Genomic DNA, 25,704 nt, shown 5'->3' on the forward strand with positions numbered 1-25,704 from the left:
CCCTGGTACCCAGCTTCCCGCACAGCCCGTGGCCACCCCGCTTGGCAGCTCTCCTCTCCACAGAAACCCCAGCCAAGAAATCTAGGAACTCTGAAGACTTGCACTTTTTTTTTTCCCCTTCCCACCCCCCCCCCTTTTCTATTTTTGCTCCAATAACACAAAAATACCGGGTGCTTTGGTGGCACAAGCACATTCTTCTGGCATTCTGGCGTGTCCCTGGCTGCGCGTTATTGTCCGCCGCCGGCCGCATTACGTAGGTGCTGTTGTTCCAAGAGAAACCAAAGCAAGAATTTGAACTTTCAAGTGCTTCCTGCCATTGTCTTTTGCTTTTGTTTGTGCTGCTGACTCCAAACCAGATGGATCAGGCTCCCCTCCGGCCACGGGGGCGATGGGAAGTCAACACAGCCCGGCGAGGTTTGACAGCTTTGTCTTCTCTTCTATTGCCCTTCATCCGTCAAGCCCAGCCAGGAGCTGAATCCCCAACACATATGGATGGATAGAGGGGTGAGGGGGGGGGTAGGGGTGGGTGGGGGGGGAGGAGGTGGGATTTTATTTGAATTTCAGGGAGCTTAACACAGTAAGTAATGAATGAGAAAGAAAGCCAGGGAGCTGGAGAGTGAGAGGGGCTGGGCTGTAATCAAAATTCAGTACGTTTTAAATAGCTGCTTTGTTGGGCGTTTGTGTGCCTGTGACAATGCTGCAGCTTGCACAGCCAGAGAGCAGGTACCTTCCCTTTAAAGCACATGACAATCGCCTACTGTTGGGTGCTGGGAGGAGGAGCCGGTGGCTGGGTCTGGTCTCTTCCCCAGCCCTCCTGTTTTGTCCCTTCCTGCTGCTTACTGGGCTCCATCCCTGCAGTGGGTGGGTGGGAGGCTGGAAGGGGCTGGCAGCATCATGCAGGAGGGGATGGCTCACAGGTTCAATCTGGCATTGCTGTCGTGTTTGGTGCTGGGACTTGGTGCAAAGGTCTCAGCCCCCAAGAGCCTTCCCATGCTGGTGCTGGAGCTGGCCACCCTGTTCCTGCCCAGGGAGATGGTTTGGGGTCTTCTTGCAGTGGGCATGACCCTGGTGCCCTGCTGCAAGGTAGGTATGGGGGTTTTGATGCCAAAATTACTGTCACTCTGCAGAGCTCCATGCTTGTGTTGCCCCAGGGATGCTCCCAGGCCTGGGATGTGCCAGCACAGAGACCATGGGTGGCTCCCACTTCTCCTGGGTGGCATTGAGTGTCCCAAGGAATGACACTGCTCCACTGTGTGCACAGAGAAACAGTTGTCTTCTCCCCAGAAACTCTTCAGCTGCCATGTCCCACTGCCACCATGAGGTACCCACCTCTGGGTACCCTGGGAGAGGTCACCTCTGGGTGGGATGCAGACATGTGGGTGCAGTGTGGTTTCTGACTTCTCCTGACCCTGAAGAAATGTCCAAGCAGGGCAAGGTCCTGGTTTGGCTTGTTTGGAGAAGAACAGTGGATGGGGCTTGGGCCCAGAGGGATGGAGGCCACTTGAATGTAGGGATGTGGGATAGAAGGATGGAGGGATGCAGGAATGGCTGGGGAAGGTTCAGGAAGGTGGCTGGGGCATGTAGTATAGGGAAGAATGGAGGATGGGATGGAGGGATGGTTGGGCAGGGATGGTGGGGCATGGACAGAGACATGGGTAAAAGAGTGGGCAGAGGCAAAGCTGGACAGATGGATGGACGAACAACAGTCTGGGGAGTGGCTGGGACAAGTGTTTCCATTGAGAACTCCTCATTCAGCCTTGATCCAATGCTGTTGGGTGGCTGGAAGGAGTCTCTGAGGGCAGCTCAAGGAGGACAGCACCCTCGCCGGCCTTGATCCAGCTGAGACAGAGATGTTCCCCCACTGCTCTTTAGGAGGTGTCCCCAGAAGGTGCCTCCCCACTCCTCACCATGCCCCCACCTCCTGGCCACGGCAGCAGACCTGGTCACCCAGGGACTGTGGGCATTGGCTGTTCCCAGCAGGGCAGTGCACAGCAGACTGTCCTCAGCCACAGCGAGCACCTGCTCACTGACAAATCCATCCTCCCCATCTCTGACCCAGCCCAGGACCAACCAGCTTCATGTCCATCCTGGGCAGGACAGACATGCAGGCAGCTGGCTGGCTCTGCTGGCTCCCTGTAGTGCCAGCCCTGCCACGGTGGTGGAGGATGCCAGGGAGCCTGGCACAGGGCTGTGGGCAGAGCATGGGCACACCTACCCCTGCCCAGAGGGGACCTGCCTGGGGGGGCACACTGGCTGGGCAATGGCTGTGGGCTCTGCTACACCTCTGTGATGAGGTGGGGCAAGTGAGGCTGAGCCTTCACGTGGGACCTGAGCAGCACCAGGGGGCTGAGGGTTTGTGCCCTGAAGCACACGGGCACAGCAAGCAGGCTCCTGGCTCTCAATGAATGATTCACTGGAGGAGAGTGTCTGCCTGGAAGGAGCACCCCTGCGGCCCCTCTCCCCCTGGCACAGCACTGCAACCTCGCTGCTGCTTTTCTCCCACTGAAAGAGCACTTCTTCCCCATGCCCTGTGCGTGACTATGCATGGGGGAGTTGCACAGGTGGGCACTGGATGTGTGCAGACCTCTCCCAGGTTCCCTGCCCAGGATTGGACCTCTCTCCTTGCTCTCCTGGGCAGCGCAGTGTGGGCACAGTGTGGGCACATAATGGCAGCTCCCTGGACACCTGATTTCCTTGAATTATGCCTAAACCAGTGAATCGTCCTGTGGCTGCAGGGCTCTGCCCCCATGCTTGCTGCCTGCCCTCGGAGCTTCCCCTGCTGCCCCATCCCATGCCCAGCCTGTCCCATGGAGAGCAGGCAGGTCCTGGAATGGGCCAGTTGCTGCGATGCTTACTGGGATGTCTCCCTGGATGTTTTGGTTTGGTGGTCACAGCTGGGGGGCCCTGGCTGCAGGGGGCTGGGGCACCCTGAATCCCTACAGGAGGAGGGGTGCAGGGTGGCCTAAGGCAGCAGGGCTGTGGGTGCAGGAGTGTGCCCGCTCAGCACACACCATCCTGCATGTCCCTGTGAGCAGGGGGGAGTACAAGGCATCCCTGGCCTTGCTCCACAGTGCCAGGATCAGGCCCTTGTCCCCTGGTGCAGCTCCTGGCCAAGGCAGCCATCCCCAGCGGGTCCTTGCATTTCTCCCTGCTCACACTCACAGCTACGGTGACAACTCCGAGCTGCCCCCATCCCCTTTTCCACTCACGACTCCCCCTCATTCAAAGCCTGTGTCCTTTTAAGCTATTTTTTTTCCCCCTCCTATTCATTTCCCGGACGCCTCTACCCTTTTCTCTTGCCTAGCCCCTCTCCCCGAGCAGCTGCTATGCTAATAAGCATGAGGCAGAAAAGGGAGCGAGCCTTTGCAGCGGCTGGGGAGGAGAAAAAGACCCCAGAGCCCTCCAAATGCTAAATAAATCCAAGGCTGGAGCAGCATCCCCGAACAAAGAGGCCTGGCCTCCCCCCTCTCTTCCCAATTCCACCACCTTTTCACATTCAAATCCATTAAACAGTGAGCAGAAAGACCCCGAGTATTCATAGTATTGCATTAAAGAGAAAGCCCAATGGTCCCTCTCCATCCCAGCCAGGCAGAGGGAAGGGCTCTCCATCCCCGCCAGCCCGCCCGGGGCTGCATCTGCCATGGCCAGGAACCGTCCCCTCTGCACGGTGGAAGAGGGACAAAAGGCCTCTGACCACCACACAGGGAGATGAGCTGCCTTCCCCTCCAGGTTTCAGCTTCCTTCCCCACCTGGGACCCTGGGCACTCCCTTGGGATGGGGCTCCTGGCTTCTGCAGGAGGCTGCCAGGGTTGGATGGGAGAGCCCGAGGGTGCAACAAGACCCCCCCCCCCCCGTGCCTCCTGCCTGCTGATAGTGCTGGGGAGTGGCATGGCAGTGACAGGGCAATGGGAACACCCAAACCTTAGGGAGGTGAAGATCTCCCACAGGCAATCCCAAAGGATGGGGCTCCTGCTCTTGGTGAAGGGGAGAAGGGAACAGGCTGCAGGGAGAGCCACTGCCACGTGCCCACCAGCCACCTCTGCCTCATCAGACTGGTCCCAGCAGGACAGATGCCCTGTGCTTATAATGAGGGTCCCTTGCACCAAAATTGGTGATTTCCTACCTGCTTTGCCCTAGTCAGGGATGGAGGTGAGCTTGTTGCTGGGCTTCATGTTAACTGCTGAGGTTGGTGGCAGGCAGTGGGATGTCTGAAGGGATGTGATTCCTCTCTGGAGGAGGAAGAGATGGGCATTTCCTTCTGCCTTCTGGGATGGAAATGAAGAGGCATCTCCAGGAAGGATCTCATCCTCTTCTCTTGTATCAAGTCTCTGCTGGAGTCATGGGACTCCAGGAGAGGGAATCATTTTAGCACCAAATATTGAAAAAATGTTTTAAAGTCATGAATTTTAGCATGTGAAGGTTGAAGCTGTCTGAGGGATGCCAGCTGGACCACGGAGACTGCAATGGACACGTGTGGTGCTCAGGGGGCAGCAATAAGTGAGCCCCTGCCTGCACAGCTTGGTCAGTGGGGTGGGATCCAGCTGACCCTGGGTGTCTATCTGAGGTGGTGTCTGGGCTCCTTCACAGCCTGTGGAAGCAGGAGTGGGACAGCAGCACGAACACCTAAGCTTGAGGTGTCTTCACATGTTCTGTCTAACCTCTGCCCCAGGGTCTGGAGGCCATCCCATCTCCTAGACCTGCACAGATACCCTGGGCACCCAGGGGCATCTCATCTGGCTTCAAGAGTCCTGAGGGTGATCGAGGCTGCCCTGACAGGCCACATCCATGTGCTTGGCCATATCCCACCCTGGGCTCCTGCAGCCGTGTTCACGTGCTCACCAGGGCTCTATCCTGATCTTTCCAGGTGACACACAGCTTTGGGGTATATAAGGCAGCAGGCCAGCAAGAGATCTAAATCAGAAGATGCAGAGAGGTGGGAAACCCCACAGGAACCCTGAAGTGACACAAACCATTGCATGTGACACAAGCGCTCAGAGCCCTGTCCCTGCAGTGCCCTGAGGTGTGTCCCTGTGTGGGAACCTGGGGTCCCTGGGATGCCCCTAGCACCATCACAGCTGATGCTTCAGGCCTGCAGGACTTTGCTGACCCACTCTATCCTTGCTCTCCACTGCAGACCCCCAACTCCTCAGTCCAGAAGCATCTTGCTCGCTTCAGGGTCTTGCTGGGCTCCACAGGTTCCCCCAGAAAAGAATGCTCATTGGGGTCAGTGTCCACAGGGACCCAGAGAGGTTTCCAAGAACCTCTCCATGCTGTGAAGGAAACCAGCTCCAGCCAGGACTTTCAGGCTCAGATCCCCATTCACAGAGAAGGGGGGAGTTTCTGTCCCTGCCATGGGGAAGCTGTTTGCAAGCACTAAGGACTGACCCAGCACACCAGTAACATGGAGGGGCCTGTTCTGCTCCAGCATCAGTGGCCTCAGGAAGCCAGGGGGGGTGAGCCTGGGCAGAGGTAGCAGGTACCCATCCTGACCAGGTGACTCACTTCGACCTGCCCCACACCTGAGACAAGACATGGGAGGGTCAACCTGGCTCAGAGGGTTCAAGAGGTCTGGAAAGAGCCAGATGAACAGGATCAGTGGGAGGGATGAACACAAGGCACCGTGCCCCCCTGCACCCCAAACTGCATGGCTGTAAGAGGTGCCAGGAAGCACAGTGAACATCATGGATTGTTTTGGGGTCTTCTATGAGAGGGTGTGGTTGGCAAGCAGTAAAACACCACCATCTCTGACAGCAAGGCCCCAGCACAGGCTCCAGCCATGCTCTGAGCACTGAGCAGCAGTGTTTGCCTTCAGCTCCAGCCCTGCAGGTGAGGCCCATGGCTCTGCTGGGGTGAGGCCTACGAAGGTCCCACACCTGCACTGCCGTGCATCGCTCCCAGGCTGGCCCAAGGGATGCTCCAGCTTCTTCCTCATCGTTGTGGGGCTGGCTGGGGACAGTGTCCTGGGTTGGACTGGCTGACCAAGGGACCTGCAAGCACCACAGCACTGCTGCCTTTCTATCATGGCTGCACCCTGTGTGGCTGCAGAGTGGTGGGACCGTCCCAGGCAGGTCTACCTGCAGCAGCAGGTGGGACAGGGGTCCAGGGTGTCCCTTTGACAGGCTGGCTGGGAGGGAGAAAGGTCCCTGCTTAGCAATGCAGGAATGCAGGTTGGGCTGAATGCAGCGGAGGCGGGTCTGATCTGGTGCCCCACTAAGCCCCCATTCTTTCCCAGCCGGTGCATCTTGTATTCAGGCTGCCTGCTCCTAAGCAGAGCGTCTTTAATCCTTCCCTTGTCTCCTCCATTCCCTTTCAGGCCTTTGGCCAATGGGAAGGGGATGAGCAGCTCTCTCCAGGAAGGAAATTAAAAGCGAGGAGGAGGGTAGGGAGGAGGAGAGTGCGGGGAGGGGGACTTGGAAGGGGAGACAATCCTGAAGTGGAGATGCCAGTCATCGGGGTCTCAATAGCCCCATTCACCCTGCCCAGCCACACAGAAAATCAGGGTCACCAGGATCCATGCCCTGCCTGGAGACAACTGTTGCTTTATTCTTTTTAATTGCTGGAAAACGCAGAAAAGTTCACTTGTGTGTGTGGCTGGCTCGGGTGGGGGCTGCGCCGGGGGGCACGGGCGGCGGGGGAGCAGGAGGGATGGGGTGAAGCCCGACGCACAGCGCGAGGGGGGCACGAAAAGCAGCCGCACGTGAGGGTGGAGGCTGCGACCCGGCGCGCTGGAGGAGCCATCTGTACGGCTGGGTGGCTTGGGCATGGAGCACTGGGACAGGGATGTGGTGGCATCACCACCGCCTGGGTGTGTGTGGGAAGTGTCCCCTGGGGTGTTGAGGTGGAAGGGGGCAGCCCCAGGTCCAGCAGCCAGGGAGAGGAAAGGCTCGGGTAGATGTGTGTGGGTGGATGGGCAGGTGTCCCCACCTCTCTGGGCATGGAGATGTCTGGAGACACAGTGACCAGGCAGCTGGAAGCACACACAGAGGACACCCAGTGGCACGTTGCCACCCTCACTGAAGGGTGCTGACACACCTCCCAGATGGACACATGGCTATGCCACCTCCACCCCATTACCCTGCTCCAATGCCACCCCACCAAGTGGATAGTTCACCCCAAGGATGTCCCTGATGGCAGCTCTGCAGCCTTGGGGCTCGATCCCAGAGCCCTCTTGCTCTGCCACTGACACCACTTGCTGTCCCATGTCCTCAGATGTGAGTGGGCCTTGAGAATGGGTCATGCCCCATCAGGTCCCCAGCTACCATCCACCCTGATGGGTGGGGGTGCCAGGTGGCACCCCAAGAGCAGGACATGAGTGCCTGAGCCAGAAATGGAGCCGGTCCTGGACTCCTGCCTCCACCAGGCACAATCCAGGAGGCATCTCCACCCACCCTCCCCCACACCTCCTGTGAGCCTGGGATGATTTATGCCAAGTCTCAGCCCCCAGATTTGGGTTGCACTCCCCTCCCTGGTCCAGCCTTTGCTTCCCTTCCCTCTGCCCTTCCCTGAATGCTTGACTTTTCCTCCTGAAGCCTGACAGCGATGTCCTGGCCATGCTGGCAGTCCTGCCTGCTCTCACCCTGCAGCTCAGCCTTAGGTCACACGTGCTCCCAAGCACTCTGTGACCCACAGGACACAAGGCAGCAGCTGCTAAAGGTTTTTGTGATACCATGGCCTGTGCTCCCTTGCATATCCTCACCTCACCCACCCTGTACCACCATCCCTGCCCACTTTCTTGGCTGGTGGGGGGGGCTGGTGAGCCATGCAAGGAAGTGCTGGCATCATACCAGCCAGCTCTCTGAAACAGGGGAGATGCCTGCTGAGCATGGCTCAGGTCTATAGCAGGTCTCCTGATCAGCCCCACAAGTGCTGTGGGGTGCTTACCCTTAACACAAGGCACAGAGACTGTCCTCTGCCGTGGCTGGGATAAGGGACCTCAAATACCTCAGGGTAGGAGCAGAGTCCCCAGGCTGAAGAGCACCCACTGGGCAGGGAGGAGGAGAAGGAGAAAAAGGAGGAGGATGAGGAGGAAGAGGACAGGCCCACAGCTCGTGGCGAGAAGGCTCTGGATGTTGAGAGCATCTGGAGAAGGACACGAGACAGGGTGAGGCTGCTGAGCCCTGACACTGCCAGGTGGCTGGTCCAGGAGCCAGGGCAGAATGGCAGATGTGTTCACACCCATGCTGGGAGCACTGGTGGCAGTGGGAAGCTTGGCAGCATGCGGTGGCACTGTGCACCAGGACAAAGAGACATGGGGAAGGAGGGCAACTGCTGAGGTGCAGTGGTGCCCTGGCTACAGGCTTCGTAGGAGTGAGCATCTCTGCAGAGATGGACCTGGGGGTCCTGGTGGGTGACAGGGTGGCCATGAGCCAGCAGTGTGCCCTGGGGGCTGAGAGAGACAATGGGATCCTGGGGGCATCAAGAGGAGTGTGGCCAGCAGGTCACAGGAGGGGATCCTCCCCCTCTGCTCTGCCCTGGTCAGGCCCCACCTGGAGTGTTGTGTCCAGTGCTGGGCTCCCTGGGATAAAAAAGACAGGGATCTCCTGGAGAGAGTCCAGAGGAGGGACAGAGATGGTGAAGGGCCTGGAGCATCTCCCCTGTGAGGAAAGGCTGAGTGAGCTGGGGCTGTTCAGCCTGGAGAGAAGAAGACTGAGGGGGGACCTTATTCATGTTTATCAATATCTTGAGGATGGGATGCAGGGGGAAATGGGCAGCCCCTTTTCAGTGTCTGTGGGGACAGGACAAGGGGCAATGGCTGCAAGTCAGAGCACAGGAATTTCCCCACCAACATTGAGAAGAACTTTTCCCCAGTGAGGGTGAGGGAGCCCTGGGACAGGCTGCCCAGGGGGTGTGGAGTCTCCATCTCTGGAGAGATTCCAGCCCCGTCTGGACGCCGCCCTGTGCAATATGAGCTGGGGAGCTGCTTTGGCAGGGGGGTTGGACCCCATGAGCTCTCCAGGTCCCTTCCAACCCCTGTGATTATGTGATTCTGTGATTTCTCAAGGCAAGATGTTGAGATGCCATCTGTGGGTGAGGTAAATGAGGTCTCCAGGAGCCATGAGGTCTATAACCCACAAAGGAATATGCTGTTCTGGGCTGGATCTTGAGTGCTTGAGAGCAGGATGAAGAGATACTGGAGGAATCTCTCCTTACTGTGAATCACAGCACTATGGCAGTGCAGTGGGACAGAGTGTCAGGTATACCCCATACACCCCAGAACAAGCTCAGGAAGAGGAACTGTGTAGAAATACCCTATCCCCAAAAATACCCAAAACCCCAAGATCCTAAACATAGCCTGGAGGGTGTTAAACTGGGCACAAGAAGCTTGGGTAAAATGTGTGTCACCATTCAAAACCAAAACAAAGTGGTTCCACAACTCCAACAAGGGAGTGAACAGGGAAATCTTCACGTTCACAGAGGACACTCAGCTCTTCTGGATGGCCAAAGGCTGTGCTGGTGTCAGGGAGTTTGGAAGGACCTCACAAAACTGCGGGGCAAAGAGGCAGCAGGTGAGCTTTGGTGTAGAGAAATGAAGGGGGAAGTGATCAGAGGGGGTGTCTGCATGGAGCTCAGGACACAGGGTTAAACTGGGAACCATCACTGACCTGGTGACTTCAGAGTTTGGTGGCAGCAGCCAAGGAAGGCATCAAAATGTTGTGTGATCAAGAAGGGTGCTAGGAACAAGATGGAAAGTGTTTCATAGAAACTAGAAAGCCTTGGCAAGCCCTCATCTTGTGAGCTGCATGCTTGAGCTCTGGTTTTCACAGCTCAGGGACGCAGGGGAGCTGATTTTCTCTGGACCTGCTCTGTAATAACCAAGGAGATGAAGTCCCTGCTGTATGAGAGGGGACTGGAAAGGCTGAGGCTCACCTGTTTGGAAAGGGAAAGACCAAGGGAGGCTATGGCTGAGGCTTGCAAAATCATGAAGGCATTGCACAAGATGGGCATGAAACTGTAGTACTCCAGCAGTCCTTGAAGTAAGGAGCACTTAATGGGTGATGGGTTTAAACAGAAAATACCCAGCTTCTTCATATGGCAGGGTTTGGATGCCTAGAGCTTGCTGCCAAAGGGGAAAAGGAGCCATGAAACACTGTTGGGTTCAGCAAGGGGAAAGGGACTGGATGAGCTCATAGACACAGGTTCATAAAGGGACACTGAAAGGATGAGGCAGGAATGCCTCCTCTAACCCACAATACAGCTGGTGAGGAGGGGGAGGGGAGTCAGGCCCGTGGAAGTGAATAGCATCTCTTTTTGCCACTGCTGGACACAGAGTCTTGGTGGCCCTCACCTCTGCAGGATCTGCACCATGTGCCCCCAGCCACCAGGTCAGGGCATGGGGCCTTGGGGCGCTGCTCACAGTGCTCGGGGCCCCCAGGTCGTGCTGTGCTTCCTCCCCCTGGCCAGCCCCAGCATCCCCTTGCAGCCCTGCCTGGTCCAGCAGGGCTGCTGGAGCCCGGCTCTCTCAGCACCGGTGGGACTGGGGGAATTTGGTCTGCAGGAATCTTCTGGTGGTTTCTCCCTACATTTGGTTTCTGTCCAAACTGGTCTGAAACCAAAGCGTTGGCTAAACTTCCCACACAACCAGCAGCTGCTCATGTGCTGCTGCCCCCCCCCCAGGGCTGCTGCTGCCCCTTCTCCCTGCAGAGCAATCCACAGGAACAACCCAGAGCCGCCTGGTCCAGCTGATGCTCCCCAGGGCTGCCATGCTTGGGACCCCAGAGCACAGGGCTCCAGACCCCTCTTCTAGAAGAGCCATGCCCTACAAAGGCTCTGTCACAGCCCCGTGCTCTGGCAGCATGGGGGGTTCTCCATCGAGGTTCCTCTGACAGCTGCTGCAGTGATGCCAGCACCAATGCAGCCGAGGCCTCGGGGATGGGGACCATGAGTCGTTTTCAGCAGTGAGCAAGGAGATGGGGGCTGCACCACTTCCCTGGCCTTTCCCAGTACAGATTTCCCAGCAAGGATGGTGCCCACAGGCCCAGGGCCAGAGCCACACACTGCGTTCCTGAGTACAGAAGAGGAGCGGATCCGGCTGGACGTGCTCCAGGCCGGCAGCTTCTCCAGCTGTTGTCCTTCGGGAGGGAACAGCCACCCCCCCGCAGCCCCGCGCAGGGCAGGCGCCGAGCCGCAGGAGATGCCGGCTCAGCATCCTCCTCCCCGCTGCCCTGCCGAGTCCCAGCATGGGGCACTTGTGAGCCCAGTAAAGCGGGACGGTCCCAAAAGAGGATGTTGAGGGACACATCCTGGCGCTGTTCGCACCCGGCTCTGTCGCCGTCGGGACACATTTGCCCCCCGGTGCTTTTCCGTGCATCGGTGCCACGGGACGGCCCCGTTCCCCGCACCGGCAGCACCCCGACAGCACCGGGCAGCTGCTGCCGCTGCCCCGGAACAGCACGGAGCTCCGGCCATCCCGCCCCGCAACGGGGCCGGCCCTGCCCGTCCCCACTGCCCACCGCTGCCCATCCCCACTGCCCATCGCTGCCCGTCCCCACTGCCCATCGCTGCCCGTCCCCATTGCCCATCGCTGCCCGTCCCCATTGCCCACCGCTGCCCATCCCCACTGCCCATCGCTGCCGGTCCCCACTGCCCACCGCTGCCCGTCCCCACTGCCCACCGCTGCCCGTCCCCATTGCCCATCGCTGCCGGTCCCCACTGCCCACCGCTGCCCATCCCCACTGCCCATCGCTGCCCGTCCCCACTGCCCATCGCTGCCCGTCCCCATTGCCCATCGCTGCCCGTCCCCATTGCCCATCGCTGCCCGTCCCCATTGCCCATCGCTGCCGGTCCCCACTCCCCATCGCTGCCCGTCCCCACTGCCCATCGCTGCCAGGGGCACAGCGGGGTCCGGCGGGGGCCGGGCGAGGGAGCGGGCCGGGCTGCCATTCCTTACCGCCGGCTGCCACCTAGCGCTGGAGCGGCCGCCGGGCCAGCCCCGCGTCCCGCAGCCCCGGCTATATGGGGGGCGGCCCCGGGGCTGCTCTGGGCCGGGCCGGGCTCCTCCAGAGAGGGAGAAGCACAGGGCGGTAAAGAAGCCCCTGCCTCGTGCCTGGATTTCCCCCTCCCCCCTGCTCCCAGGACACCCCAGATGATGTGGGAGATGCTCAGGCTGCCCCTGCCCCTACCCCTGCCCGTCCCCCGCCCCCCGTTCATCCGCCCCCGGGGCGGCCGAGGGGGAAAAGTCCGAGGGCTCCTGCCAGCGCAGGCCCTTCTCTGTAAACACTGGCCCGAGTGGGAGCCGAGCCCTGCCCTTTGCTCTGTTTGCCCTTCCCCTCGGGCTGTTTGGTCTCAGTTAATCATCCCGCGAAGGCAAACAGTGGTGGGACGGGCGGCGTGCCCCACGCCTCCCGCGCCTGCCAGGCTCGCAGCCCCCAGCCACCGCTGTGGGACCCCCGAGGGAGAGGGCCCAGATGGGGAGAGGGCAGCGTGGGCTCTGCTCTCAACGGGCACTGGTCAGGATTAGGCAGACTGGGGCAAGTGATGGGGACCCTTCGATCCTCTCCTTCATGCAGGGTTGGGCTGGTCCACTGGGGACCCTTTGATCCTCTCCTTCATGCAGGGTTGGGCTGGTGTGATGGGGACCCTTCGATCCTCTCCTTCATGCAGGGTTGGGCTGGTCCACTGGGGCAGGGGGCTTCATCGGGGCTCTTCAGGGGACGCCAGCACAACAGTACCGAATACCAAGGTAGAATAAAGGAGATGGCCCATCTGACCCCATGCCTGGGCCAAGAGGTGCTGCGGGAGCAGGTGAGGATGAGGGCTTTCAGCCTCAAAGATGCTCACCTGCCCTCCTGCACCTCACGCTGCCTCTCCGCAAATCCCAGCCACCATGGAGGGCAGCAGCGAGCACTGGGGACCATGCGCGACCCCCGGCTTCCCCACGCCTCCCTGGCAGCTCCCTGCGGCCAGGCTGGCCGGCTGCTGGCTGCAGTCTGAAGGTCACGCTGCTGCGCAGTGAGGACAGCACAGAGTCCGGGATGAGCGCACTGGGGCTCAGCGGCTCTCCAAAGCCACCAGCCATGATGTTTTGGGGTCTCCTTTCCCTTCTTCTCTTTGCCACGGCCAACGGGATCCCTGTTGGGGACCAGGATGAAGATATCCAAGTGCAGGAGAATTTCGAGGCTGAGCGGGTAATAGCGGCTTGCCGTCCCGTCGTTCTGGGGGAAGCAGGGATGGGGGAAGGCTTTATTTCATTTACTCCTGCTGTGCCAGGCCGTGGGGGACAGGCATTGGCAGTGCCACCAGCCTTGGGGACGGCCTTATCCTGGCAGACACCTCTGCAGGGCATCTGGAGCCCGAGCGGCTGGGAAGGATGAATCCCGTGAGATGTCTGGTGATCTGCCCAGACTAAGAGGTGTGGGCAGGGCCCAGGTGCAGCCCCAGCTCACAGGGGTCATGTGGGATGCAGGCTGCCTGGGAGATGTCCCACAGGCAGCCCCAGCCCCTGCTAGGCTCTGCACAGCCCATGCATGTCTGGTCCTGAGCGCCCCTGGGGCACATGAGGGGTGCCAGCCTGATGTGTCCAGCCCTGCCTGGTGGTCAGGATACCAAGGAAAATCCTAGTCTGTGCTGATCCACTTCCCAAATCCTGCAGCAGCTCTGGCGTTAGCACCCTGCAGCATCACTCCCCAGTTGCTCTCTGGGGCCACAGATACTTCAGCTCTGCAGAAAACACGGAGCTGTCTCACCTCCAGGGCAAGGGTTTGGGGTGGAGATGTCCCTTTCTTCTCCCTGCAGATGTATGGGAAGTGGTACGACATCGCCATTGGCACGACCTGCAAATGGATGAAGAACTACAAAGAGAAGTTCAGCATGGGCACACTGGTGCTGGGCCCTGGCCCCAGCACCAACCAAATCAGCACTGCCAGCACCAGGCTGCGGTATGTGGCACTGCCGTGGGTGCTCCAGCTTCCTCCAAAGCCACTCCACCCAGGGGTGCTCCATCTCCAAGGGGCTGGAATGAGACCAGGGAGGGGGTGGCTGGCATCAGAGCCTGAGGAGGGATTGGATTGGGCTCAAATGCCCAAGGCCTCGGGCAGGGGAATTTCGGGGGTCCCATGCCATGGCCTCGGTGCCCCAGACGTGGGTTTCATGCAATAACCAGGAGAAACGATCCCTCTGTACAGCTGATCTTTTCCCTCCTCCCTCAAGGCAAGGTGACTGCACACACGTCTCAGGAGAGTATGAGAAAACCAGCACCCCTGGCAAATACACCTACTACAACCCCAGTAAGTCGGGCTCGCTGCTGACCCACTCAGCTCCGAGAGCTGAACGTGGCTGGGAGATGGACATCAGCACTGGCCAGAGCTGACAGCTGGGGAAGGGGTTCAGGAGAGCAGGGGCCAGAAGCCACTCCACAGTTTGGGATAGTTCTAGCCCAAGAATGGAATGAAGTTGGGGCAAAGGGGGGTGTCTCATGACTGTGTCTGCATAGGCACGGGGCTACGAGATGTTCCACCAGATCCCTCCCATTCCCGGGGTCCCAAGCTGGGGCAGGCTGTGTTGGTGGTGTCTCCATTGTCCTCAACCCTTGTTTTCCAGTCTCCTCGACTAAGAAGAGGCTGGTGAGCCTAAAAGGAGGGAGGGTTATATCAGTATCCTCCCCCCAAATCAGCTATTTTCTTGAATCAGCTGGCTGACTTCAGCCCCCAGCTCTGGGGCTGCCTTACACTGCCCTGCTTCTCCTTGGGGGGCAGGAATGATGTCCCCTGGTCCTCTGTCTCACCAGAATGGGATGTGTCTATCCGGTCCTACGTGCTCCGTACCAATTATGAAGAGTATGCTGTCATTCTGATGAAGAAGAAAAGTAGTTTTGGCCCATCCACCACCCTGAAGCTGTATGGTATGTCCAGCTACGGCACTTGTGGGCAAGCAGGCTCTGGGGTGGGACAGCACAGCTTGGAAATACCACCCAAGGGTCCCTCAGGTCCCCTGGCCCCGAGGACCTGACCGTGGCTTTGGAAGCAGTGCCTTGGAGCACTACAGAGCTTCAGTCTCATGGCTCAGTCTACAGCCACATCACACAGTGAACCCCAAAGCAGCCTGTTGTTTGGGGTGGCAGCATCTGCTTGGCATAATCCCAGGCCCTGAAGTGGCAGGAGATGGCTCCTTCATGGCTGGGAGATACTCAAACCACTTCACCCCTTGGTCAAGGCTGGTTAGGAATGATGGAGGAGAGGGTGGGCAGGACCAAGAGACTGGTACTGGGCCTGCCTGCAGCTGCCTGAGCTCTGTGGGTCAGTGGGTGTTGGCACACCTCATGCAGACCCACTCCCATGCCAACCCTCCTCACAGCCTGTCCTCTTGCCCAGGAAGGAGCCCGGAGCTACGTGAGGACCTCATCGAGTCTTTCCAGCAGCTGGCTCTAGAGATGGGCATCCCTGCAGACTCCATCTTCACCCTGGCCAACAGAGGTACCCTACCATGAGGCACACGCCTCTCCCCCTGCCTGTCCCCAGTGTGCCTGAGCTGCTCCTTCCTGGTGTGTGAGGCTGAGGGGTAGGGGGACAGTCGAGGTGGAGGGAGGAGAGACTGGGGTCCCTGCTGGGCTGGCCAGTCAGCATACCCCACAGCGCTGTGCTGGGATGAGGGCACAGGATGCCCAGGGACATTCAACTGCTTCCCATGTCTGGGTGCTCCTGAGGAGCATCTTGCTCAGCCTGGGGTTCAGAAGGTGCTAGCACAATGCAGGTGGGTGTGGGGATTTTAGGATGGTGTTCCTGCGAGTGGGAGGTGGAAAGCAGCAAGAGGGGAAGAGCACTGAGGTGAAACTGGGAGGGTGCCCCCTTCCCCAGGGTCCTGCTCGAGCCTGGTGCAGGACCACGCTCAGCTTGCCATGACACCTCCTCTCTCACGCTCCTGATCTTCTCTCCTGTCATCCGGGCCAGGTGAATGCATTCCTCAGGAGACTGCACCTGCATCCCAGGTGAGTGGTCCAGGCTGGGACCTCCTGAGCCAGGCTGTGGACATCCCCACAAGCCAAACTTACTAGAGATCCAGGGACCAGAGGCTCCACTGGCTGCCCTGGGAGATGCTCTTTCATCTCTGCCAATGGGCTTCGCCTGTGAGAATGGGGACACAGTCAAGCACAGGCTTCAGGGTGAGGGTCCCAGGGGTCGGGTGGGCACCAGGGCTTGTTTCCAAGTGGAAGGCAATGGTTCTTTCCTGCTCTGATCTTTTCATGGCGTGTAAGTTGCCACATGTGGAGCTGGTGTCTCCTGCATCCTTGCCTGGATGTGGGTGCTCCAGCCAAGCTGTGGAACCCCCCTGCCAGGGAAGGGAAGGCAGCCCAGCACCCTTAGCTATAGTCACTCAGCACCTCCTAATCTCACAGGGTTGAGTTTAGAAGGATTTTCAAGAGGGAATGGGACTTTCATAGGAGAAATAGCCCAGTTGAGGTGAGAGCAGGTGACATGTCCGGAGGACACCTTGCATAAGTGAGAGGAAAGACATGTCCCCAGGCCAGCACAGGACACGACTGAGGCACTTTGGGTATCTTCACACAAAATACATGATCCTGGTGCCCACTCAGGATGGTAAGATGCTGAGTTGTGGAGGGATCCCAGCCTGTTGACCCAAGTTCAATGACTGGGTATGCGCTGGGAGCACCGAGGAGCCTGGATGGGTTGCAGTACCCAGCAGAGCTGCCCCCCAACGCTGTCCACCCCCGAGGGCAGCAAGGGGTCTGGGGGAGGCTCAGCACCATGGTGGGGAGCAATTGGGTGGGCAGCAGGTCCCACAGGCAGGGACTGACAGCAGCTCTGTACTTCCTTCCTTCCCCATGCAGAGGGCACGGAGAGCAGTCCTGCCCCCCGAGGAGGGCTCAGCCGCGGGGCCTCTGCCCCCCTACATCGGCAATAAGGAAGGTATGTCCCAGGGGAGGGGGGCTGCATCAGCCTCCCCCTGCCCTGCATCCCTCTTGGGCCGCGACAGCCCGTGCCGCGCTTGCCCGCAGACTCGTGTCGGCTGAGCCAGGACCCTGGGCCCTGCAGCGGGATGCTCTCCCGCTTCTTCTACAACTCCTCCTCCATGGCCTGCGAGACCTTCCTCTATGGCGGCTGCCTGGGCAACGGCAACAACTTCTACTCGGAGAAGGAGTGCCTGCAGGCCTGCCGGACCGAGGGTGAGCGGGGCCGCCCGGAGACGTCTCGGCGGGGTGTGGGCATGGGGGGTGCCTTTGAGACCCCCGAGGGGATCCGAGAGCGGGCCTGGGAGGCCGCCCTGTGCAGCGTGGGAGGTGTGAGGATCCCCCCCCCGAGCTCCCTGCCTCAGAGCAGCCTCCTGTCCCTGCAGCTGCCTGCAGGCTGCCCATCGTGCAGGGGCCCTGCCAGAAGCCGGTGACACGCTGGGCCTTCGACGCCGCTCAGGGCAAGTGCATCACGTTCAGCTATGGAGGCTGCAAGGGCAACGGGAACCATTTCTACTCGGAGAAGGAGTGCAAGGAGTACTGCGGGGCTCCTCCGCTGGCAGGTACCTGCCCACAGCCTGCCCGGGGCTGCACCAGCTCTTGTCCTGCTCTGGGCTGGGTCTAGCACGTGTTTGGTCTGCCAGGGGTTCAGACTAGACTGTCTCAGGTCTGGGGTGGGCCTTGGCAAGGGTCTGTAAAGGTTCAGGGTGGGTCTGTCCTGAGTCCGAATTAAGGCTGGGATGGGTTTGTCCTGGGTTTGTGCTGTGCCTGGGCTGGGTTTGTTGGTCTGCCCTGGGTTGGGGCACTGTCAGACCGAGGAATATGGTCATTAACCCACAGGCAGCATCACCCAGGGGTCAGGCTGCAGACGTGCTGTGACCAGGGTGTCCCTCCTGATAAACCATGAATGTCCCTGAGCAGGCTGGGGTGCAGCAGTGGAGGGGACAGCACCCTGCTAGTGAGGGAGGAGTGGCTGAAAGAACTGGGGAGTGTAGAGACCCTGATACCAAATGAGGACCAAACCGGGGGCCCCACTGGAGGGGCACCCTGACAGACTCTCCAGCTCAAGCCAGGGCAGGGTTTCCATGCTGAAACTCACATGGAGGTTCACTCTTGGCCCTTGGGATGGATGGGCCATCATCGGGATGGATGAACAAGCAGGTTTTCAGGAGCCTGGCAGGGGAAATTTCTCTGTACAGAGGAGTAAGCTCAGGGGGGTCTTCAAGCATAGCCAGCCCTGGGCAAGTCTGTTCCCAGGGGTGGTGTCTGGAGACTGGCTGTGTCCCCACAGATGGGAGAAGGGCCACAGTAATGCATGTCAGGGTACAACCCATCTTTCATTATCCCATCACCAATATAAAGTGTATTAATGCCACCATGGTGGGTGGTAGGACATGAAGTGACATCCCAGGACAGCACGGGGGGCACGTGCTTCCAAGGATCCAGACTGCTTCCCCCCATCACTGACAGAAGGGATGCCACTGTCTGGGTGGGGGTGCAGTGTCTGTGGGTCTGTCCATCACCCCATGTCTTTCTGCTTGCAGAGGACGAGGAGTTTCTGCATCTGTCAAACTGATGCAGGCAGAGGATGCACTGCCAGCACCCAGGACCGGGCCTGACTGGAGAGTGCCAGCGACACAGGAGATGCCTCCAGCAGTAAATGTCTCTAATGTGACCAATGAGCCTATTGTCCATCCTCAAGCTGGTGGGGGGGGAGCAGAGTAGGGGTCCAGGAGAGGCAGGAGATGCTGTGGGGTCTTTGTTGTCTTCCTTGATGAGGTGTCCTCCTGCTCTGTGTGTCTGCTCAGTACTCCCCACTGAGTCTCTATCCCTGCTCACCCTGCTGTGCACACAGTGTTGGGGTGGCCATCTGGGGCACCAAGGGGTTTGGGATGTCCCGCTGGGTGGGCTTCACCACCCCACCCTCCATTTCCCAGGTGGGCAGTCGGGAAGGGGGCAGTGGGGGAGTAACAGCTGCCGCATCGGGGCCATACTGGGAAGAGCATGGTGGGCCCAGGGGTGAGCCCAGGATCGGGATCGTGGAGCTGGACAGAGGTTATGTGAGGGTACAGCGAGGGATTCCGGGGTTCCAGAGGTGACCCTGGGGGGGCTGCAGGAGAAGACTGTGGGATTACAGGATCAGAAGGGCCCGTGGTGGGATGCAGCAGGGAATTCAGGTATTAGAGGTCACGGGGGGGGGGGGTTGCTGGGGGTCCCAGGAGGGAATTATGGGGTTGTGAGGGTGCTGGAGAGATGGGGTGTCCCGGGGGGTCACAGGGGGTCCCTGGAGGGCATGATGAACGGCTGGGGGGGATTACAGGGGGCACGGGGTCAGCGGCAGCTATGGGGACCCAGGAGGGGGTTACAGGGTTTCGGGGTCACGGGTGGTGGGGTTTGAAGCCCTGAGGCGCCTGGGGGAGTCCCGGGGCTGAGCGGGGCAGCGCCGGGAGGTGACGGCGCGGGCGGCCCTGGGGCGCGGCGGGTGTCGCGCAGGCCCAGGACGCTCTGGGGCCCCGCGCTCCGCGCCCGCCTGGCCCCTGCCGGCCGCCGTAGCCAGAGCCGCGCGCGCGCCCCGTCCTCGGGCGGCGAGGCGGAAGAGGCAAGATGGCGGCGGCGGCGGCGGGAGTCCTGTGCCGCCTCCGCTCCCCGCGCCCGAGCGGCGGCGCCCAGCGGGGCTGAGCTGCCGCACCGGCCCCACCGCCGCCGGCAGAAGCGCCCTCCCTAACCCCCCTTCAACTCCCCCTGTCTCCCCGCGCCGCCCCAGCCCCGGGCCATGCTCGGTTAGCGCCCCCTCCCCCGACGCTCGGCGGGGCCCCGGCTGAGCCCCTTCCCCTCCCCTCCCCGCCGGGCCGGGCCCGCGCACCTCCGCTCTGCCGATCCCGGGAGGCCCCTCATGGCCGGACCAACGCTGCCCCAGCCCTGATCCACCAGCTCTTCCCCCCAACCCCGAGCCGCGACCCCCCCTATGCCCCTGCCGGGGCCGCCCTGCCCCTGAGCCCCGGCGCAGCGGCCCTTTTCCCGGAGGCGGTGGCGCAGGTGTGGGGCCAGAAAGATGTTCTCGGCCCTGAAGAAGCTGGTGGGCTCGGACCAGGCTCCGGTCAGAGACAAGAATATCCCCGCGGGGCTGCAGTCCATGAACCAGGCGCTGCAGAGGAGGTTTGCCAAGGGAGTCCAGTACAACAGTGAGTCGGAGCCGGGGTTGGGGAGGGGGGGGTGGGGTGGGTGGGCACAGCCAGCCCCGGGCTGGAGGCAAACGGCATCGGGGCATCCCGTGTGATACCCCGCAGCGTGCCCGGGAAGGGGGGGGTGGTGGTGGGGAAGGGGGTTGTGCATGTGCTGTCGGTATTGGGAAGCCAAGTTTGCGGTTAGACGTGGAGCTTGCAGAGGCGTGGGAGGAGTGAGGGATGGGGAAGTTTTATCATTCGGTGCCGGACCTGGGAGCCTGTGGTGCAGCAGTGTCCTCATCCCCAGCCGCTGCCTGGGGCACAACAGAGCACCTTGTAAATCAGTTTTTGTCAGTTCAAGCGTCAAGAGAGTAACTCCCTTGAGTGTGTGGGTGACCTGCCCTGCAGCCCTGGGTAATGGTATTTATAATTAAGCTCTTATGGTTATATGATAAGGCTCTATTGAAAAGCTCTACCCTGCCAGGCTTTAATAAAAAGGGGAATGATAGATGCCTCTCTGTGCCCTGGGCAGATCATTTCATTCTGACAATCTGTTTCTGCACTGGGTAGGTTTGTTCTTCTCTCAGGGAATGTTTTCAGGGGTTTTTCCCATTCAGTGCTGAGGCTCAGGGTGGCATTTTTGCCTTAAAGCTCTGTAAAGGTTATTTCTAATGTAACACTTCTGGAGGGCACTGCAAGTATGTGAAGTACATCCCAAAGTAACAATTGTGAGGTGGGGATGGTAGTTATGTCATCCTTGCTGAAAATAGATCTGGTGCCAGAGAGCACTGTGAGTATCATCAGCTCCTCTGTGTGGGTCTGGGCAGGCAGGGAAGTCAGACTGCAGAAGGCTGAGAGATTGGCAGCTGGGAAGGAGACTGGTTTGTAGACGTGGCACTGAAGAATTCCTGCAAAGGCCCAGGTGCTGCAGGAGGAGTGCTTAATCTGGAACAGAATGGGAAGGGGGAGGTTTGCACACAGGGGCTTGGGGCTTTTTTTTTTGCCTTGTTTGGTATTATCATTGTGCTTTTGAACTGAACTGTTCTGAAGCTCTCTGCTTTACTAGGGAAGCATTGGGTGCCTTTATCCACAGCACATCAGATACACCTGCATCACTTCATTTAGAAAATGAGTGTCTTGGCACTTGGTCATGACTGTGAGCAGCAGCACAGTGGTCTGGGTCACAGACTTGAAGTCCAGGGAAGGACAGGGTGAGGCCAGAAGGCATCCCTGTGCTCTGCAGGTGCCTGTGTGAGGTGGGGAAACTCACACCAGCTCGTCAATTATGTAGGAGAAAGGAGCCAGCTTGCCAGGCAGTGAGGACACTGCAGATCAGCTGCATCCTGCTGGCACAGCAGCCAGTGGGACAGCTCCTGGTACCTGCCTGGCTGTACCCCTGCCTGCTGGTAATGCAGCCAGGCCAGAAGCACAGCAGCACAACTGCCAACTGTAGCTTTGCTGCTTTCCTTCTCTCATGACCAAAAGCCTCAGGAAGGCTCTTTGGTTTGTGCCCTCCTTTATCAGGGTTTGAGTTCTTAGTTGCTGCTTTTGTCTCTGGAATGAAACTGCAGCTTTCTGTCACTGCCTTAAGGGAAGCTTTCCAATCTCCATAGTAACTCTTCCCAGGGTTGCTGTTACATAATGTGATTGGAGATACAGGCAGACGTAGGGAAGGGAGTTGGGAGTACCTACATTGCTCTGGCACTGGATAGACAGGGTGGGTTCCAGCATGGTGGGGTTGCAGTGGTCTCAGCTGAAGGTGGGCTGTGCAGGAATGCCATCACAAGGGCTGTTGCTCAGGAATCACAGGATTACAGGGGTTGGAAGGGACCTGGAGAGCTCATGGGGTCCAACCCCCCTGCCAAAGCAGCTCCCCAGCTCATATTGCACAGGGCGGCGTCCAGACGGGGCTGGAATCTCTCTAGAGATGGAGACTCCACACCCCCTGGGCAGAAGGACAGAGCTGCAGACCCTGCATGCAGCCAGTGCTCCTGTCTTAGCAAACACATGATGTTCATCAGAGGAGCACAGAACGTGTTTTGCAGCCACCTTGAACACACACAAAGCCTTAAAACTCCTCCACTGCCCTGGAGCTGCCTGAGCCAGAGGGTGTTGTGACTGCTGGTTTTACAGGCCATTCCTGATCATGGCATGAAGCCTGTTTCCTTCTCAGAAATATGTTTCATGTGCTGAGAATGCCATGGGATGCTTGTTGATAAAGTGGGCAGCAAACAGCCAGCACATGGGCCTTGTCACATGGGTCTTGGGTGCCTGTCTGAGGGCTCCAAAGAGGCCACGCTGTGCCACCCTGCACGGCTGCCAAGTACGTGTGTAACCAGACAGCCCCCTGCTTGCAGTGCTACTGGAGATCCTGTGGTGTTCTAATGGCACTGCACAGTGTGGGCCTCTAAGTTGAATAAAAATTCCTTGTTTGGATGGTCTGCCTCCCACTCCATTAAGTTTTCAAAAGAAGTGTTGTGGGGTGAGTAGGTTTACATTTCTGATGGGATGGTGAGAGCAAAGCCCAGCGCTGCCCCTTGGCAGCAGTCATGTTGTCTGCATGGGACATCCTATTTCAAAACAAAAGCCTTTTCATAGTGCATTCCCAGCACACACTCTCCTTATTTTCTCTCTTTATCATCCCCACAGAGCTCCTGTGTGTTATGTACCATGGCCCAAAACCCACGAGTTCCTTGAGCACTGTGAGACAGAGATGAAAGTGATGTGGATCTGTACCATGTGGATGTTCCAAGTATGGGGAACCAGTCTTTGTGAAAACTTGTCCTTTTTGGGTTTTTTTTCCTTCTTAGGATAGCCTGAACTTGGATCAGATCTGCTGGGTCACCGTTTGGATAGCTGTGTCAGCCCAGGGAAGGCAGCCCAGGCAGTAGGCTGGGTGGAGGGAGCACGAGGTGGATCTCATTCCTTTGGCAGCAGTGCTTGTATAAACAAATTACAAGACAAATTACAGAAGGAAGTACCAGCCCCAGGTTACAGGAATGTGAAAGTTTATGTAAGGCAATGATGGGCAAACCAGGGTGAAATGAACAGTGCTGCCTGGGTCACACTGGCAAGAGGATTCCCTGGGAGTTTCCCATGGCTGATCAGTGGCAGTAGCAAAAGGTGTAAAAGTGCTGACAGTTCAGATGTGTCTGTCCAGAACACGGTACATCTTCTGTTCTGGGCTTTATTCTTAGTGCTGCATGCAGCCTGCACAGTGCAGGACAAACCCCTGGGTGTGCATAAAGCAGGGGCTGCTCCCCTGGGGCACTGCAGGCCTGCCCTGGGCAGTCACCAGTGCTGAAACACCAGTGGTGGCTCCAAGAACTACCCCCAGTCCCTCCTCCCCTTATTACTTCTCTGCCTAAAATATGCTTTAAAAGACAAAACATAATTAATACCACATACCCTTCTGGTAAATCATTGTGGTCATACAATAACCTGTTGGGTGGGAACGACTCTCAGAGCCCCCCCCCAGTACCACCCCTGCCATGGGCAGGGACACCCCCCAGCCCAGGGTGCCCCAATCCCCATTCAACCCAGCCTTGAACCCTGCCAGGGATCCTGGGGCAGCTGCAGCTTCCCTGGGCACCCTGTGCCAGGGCCTCCCCAGGAAGGATTTCTGCCTTACATCTAAGTCCTCCTTTTGTGTTGTTTCATGGCAGTTCCCAGACCCTGATTGCAGTTTAGAGTATTTCTATTCAGCACTACTCCCAAAAGAAAGGCTTCCCCCCTTGCTGTGTCCCACCTCCTCCTGTCTTCTGCTACTGCTGACATAGGTTTGTACAACTTGGGGCAAACCTGCTTCTGCTGCTGCCTGGCCTGTTCCCTGAGGGATGTGTTTGGGGGTGCCTGCAGCCCAGCTGAGCTTCCTTGGGCAGCAGAACCAGCGTGGAGTGTAGTCACAGCCCCAGAGACCTTAATGAGGCCAAGGTTATGACCCTCCAAATGGAGATTGTTAGCAGAGAAGTTCATGGATCTCTGCTGCAGGGTGAGATCCTTAGTTGGTGCAGGATCCTGGAGGACTATGGGCAGAGCTGGCAGCTCCTGGTTTCTGATTCTGAGTTGGTCTGAGACTTGTTCTCTGGACCTGTATCCTCACTGCTCCACTTCCATCTCCCCATCTGAAGAGTGAAAATACCTCTTGTTTTTCCTGATGCAGTGACAATATGAATAAGGTGATTTGTTTAGTTTTCTTCTTTGCATCTTGATCTATTACCCATCCCTCCCCTTCTTCCCACAGGTAATTCTCCTGTCTTTGCTACAAACCTGTGGCTGTTTACAGTGAGTACTTAAAATTTAACTTAAAATAAGGCAGCAGGTGTTGCTGTCCCATGGGTACTGGTACTAACCAGTCATTACTGGTGCCCTTTCCACATTCAGGTCTGTGAGGTACCTGGCTGTGCCCTGATCTCCCCCACCCTTCCTGCTTTGCAGATGTCACTGAGTACACCTGCCCCAGCCAAAGTCCCCAGTACAACTTTTGCCCTATTGAAATGCTGTACTTCACCTGCCTCCTTCCTGTTCTGTTTTTAAAGACTTTTTCTTTCTTCAGGGAAAAAAGTCAGTGAAAACTCCTGAGTAGGAGACAAGAGATCCTGACATGGGGAGAGCTGGAGCTGGAAAGGGCCCTTGGACCTGTTCACACTGAGCAGTGGTGCCACAAGCACCCTACAGTGACCTACCTGTGAGCTGCTCAGGGGTGGGGGTGGTCTCCTTGCCACTCAGATGTGCCTCTGTGTGCTGTCCTGCTGCTCACACAGCTGGGCACTTGAGAGGAAAAACCAGAAAGGAGAAATTTGGGGGTCAGTTTTCAGCCAGTTCAGTTCCTTGATCCGACTCAAGGTGTAGCTGTGGAAGTGACACCACACGAGAAGGTCCCAGGGGAGGTAAGGTTGTCTTTTCTGGGAGAGCCCACAGTTTGGTCACCTGGGAAGCATGCCTTAGCCTCCCTAGGAGGAAGGGCCAGCTCCTCCCTTAAAACTCACTGGTTCAGCATCTCATGCTGCACTTCATGGAGGGGTATGAACTCTGAAACAGCTCTCTGAGGTCGGCAGCGAGAGCGTTTCAGACAGGTTTGGGTTTTAAAGGGCACAAACTCATTCTGCCCATGCCATGGACTTGCTGCATTAATGAAGAAAAGTGAAAGGACTCCTCCAGTGACTGTTTCACTGCCTGTAAGTGGGAAAGGGAATCGTGCACACAGTGATAGGGAAAGCAGGAAGCAGTGTGTTATCTGCAGAGGTGCTCTGAGACCTTTAAGTGAAGTCAGCCCATAAAGACTGTGCTTGGTTTTGCCTTTATCCTTTTGCTTTAGCAACCAGCTTTGTGAAAGAAGAAACAGCAGCACTTCTCATAGAATCCCAGAATCTCAGGGGTTGGAAGGGACCTGGAGAGCTCATGGGGTCCAACCCCCCTGCCAAAGCAGCTCCCCAGCTCATATTGCACAGGGCGGCGTCCAGACGGGGCTGGAATCTCTCCAGAGATGGAGACTCCACACCCCCTGGGCAGCCTGTCCCAGGGCTCCCTCACCCTCACTGGGGAAAAGTTCTTCCCCAGGTTGGTGGGGAACTTCCTATGCTCTGACTTGCAGCCATTGCCCCTTGTCCTGTCCCCACAGACACTGAAAAGGGGCTGCCC

At 58.4% G+C, this 25,704-nt stretch overlaps 2 protein-coding genes across 3 annotated transcripts in view; both read left to right on the top strand.

Moving 5' to 3' along the window:
• Window positions 1-12,970: 12,970 nt before the first annotated feature.
• On the top strand, window positions 12,971-18,575 carry AMBP (alpha-1-microglobulin/bikunin precursor). Its single transcript, XM_084272460.1, has 10 exons — window positions 12,971-13,124; window positions 13,732-13,874; window positions 14,146-14,222; window positions 14,723-14,836; window positions 15,306-15,407; window positions 15,882-15,919; window positions 16,781-16,859; window positions 16,949-17,116; window positions 17,287-17,463; window positions 18,445-18,575. Exons 1-10 carry the CDS (start codon window positions 12,972-12,974, stop codon window positions 18,474-18,476), a joined length of 1,083 nt encoding a protein of 360 aa, XP_084128586.1. The 5' UTR covers window position 12,971; the 3' UTR covers window positions 18,477-18,575.
• A 1,377-nt stretch (window positions 18,576-19,952) lies between these two features.
• The window catches only part of RABL6 (RAB, member RAS oncogene family like 6), a gene marked incomplete at its 5' end in the record, with an annotated part of 61,834 nt that continues 56,082 nt past the window's right edge, over window positions 19,953-25,704 (top strand). For both annotated transcript variants that reach the window (XM_084272682.1, XM_084272683.1), the window contains one exon: window positions 19,953-20,082. In XM_084272682.1, the coding sequence (XP_084128808.1) occupies window positions 19,953-20,082 (130 nt within the window). The remainder of the gene's footprint in view (window positions 20,083-25,704) is intronic.

The sequence above is a fragment of the Gallinula chloropus genome, assembly GCF_964237585.1.
Source record: "Gallinula chloropus genome assembly, chromosome: 18".
Lineage (NCBI taxonomy): Eukaryota > Metazoa > Chordata > Aves > Gruiformes > Rallidae > Gallinula > Gallinula chloropus.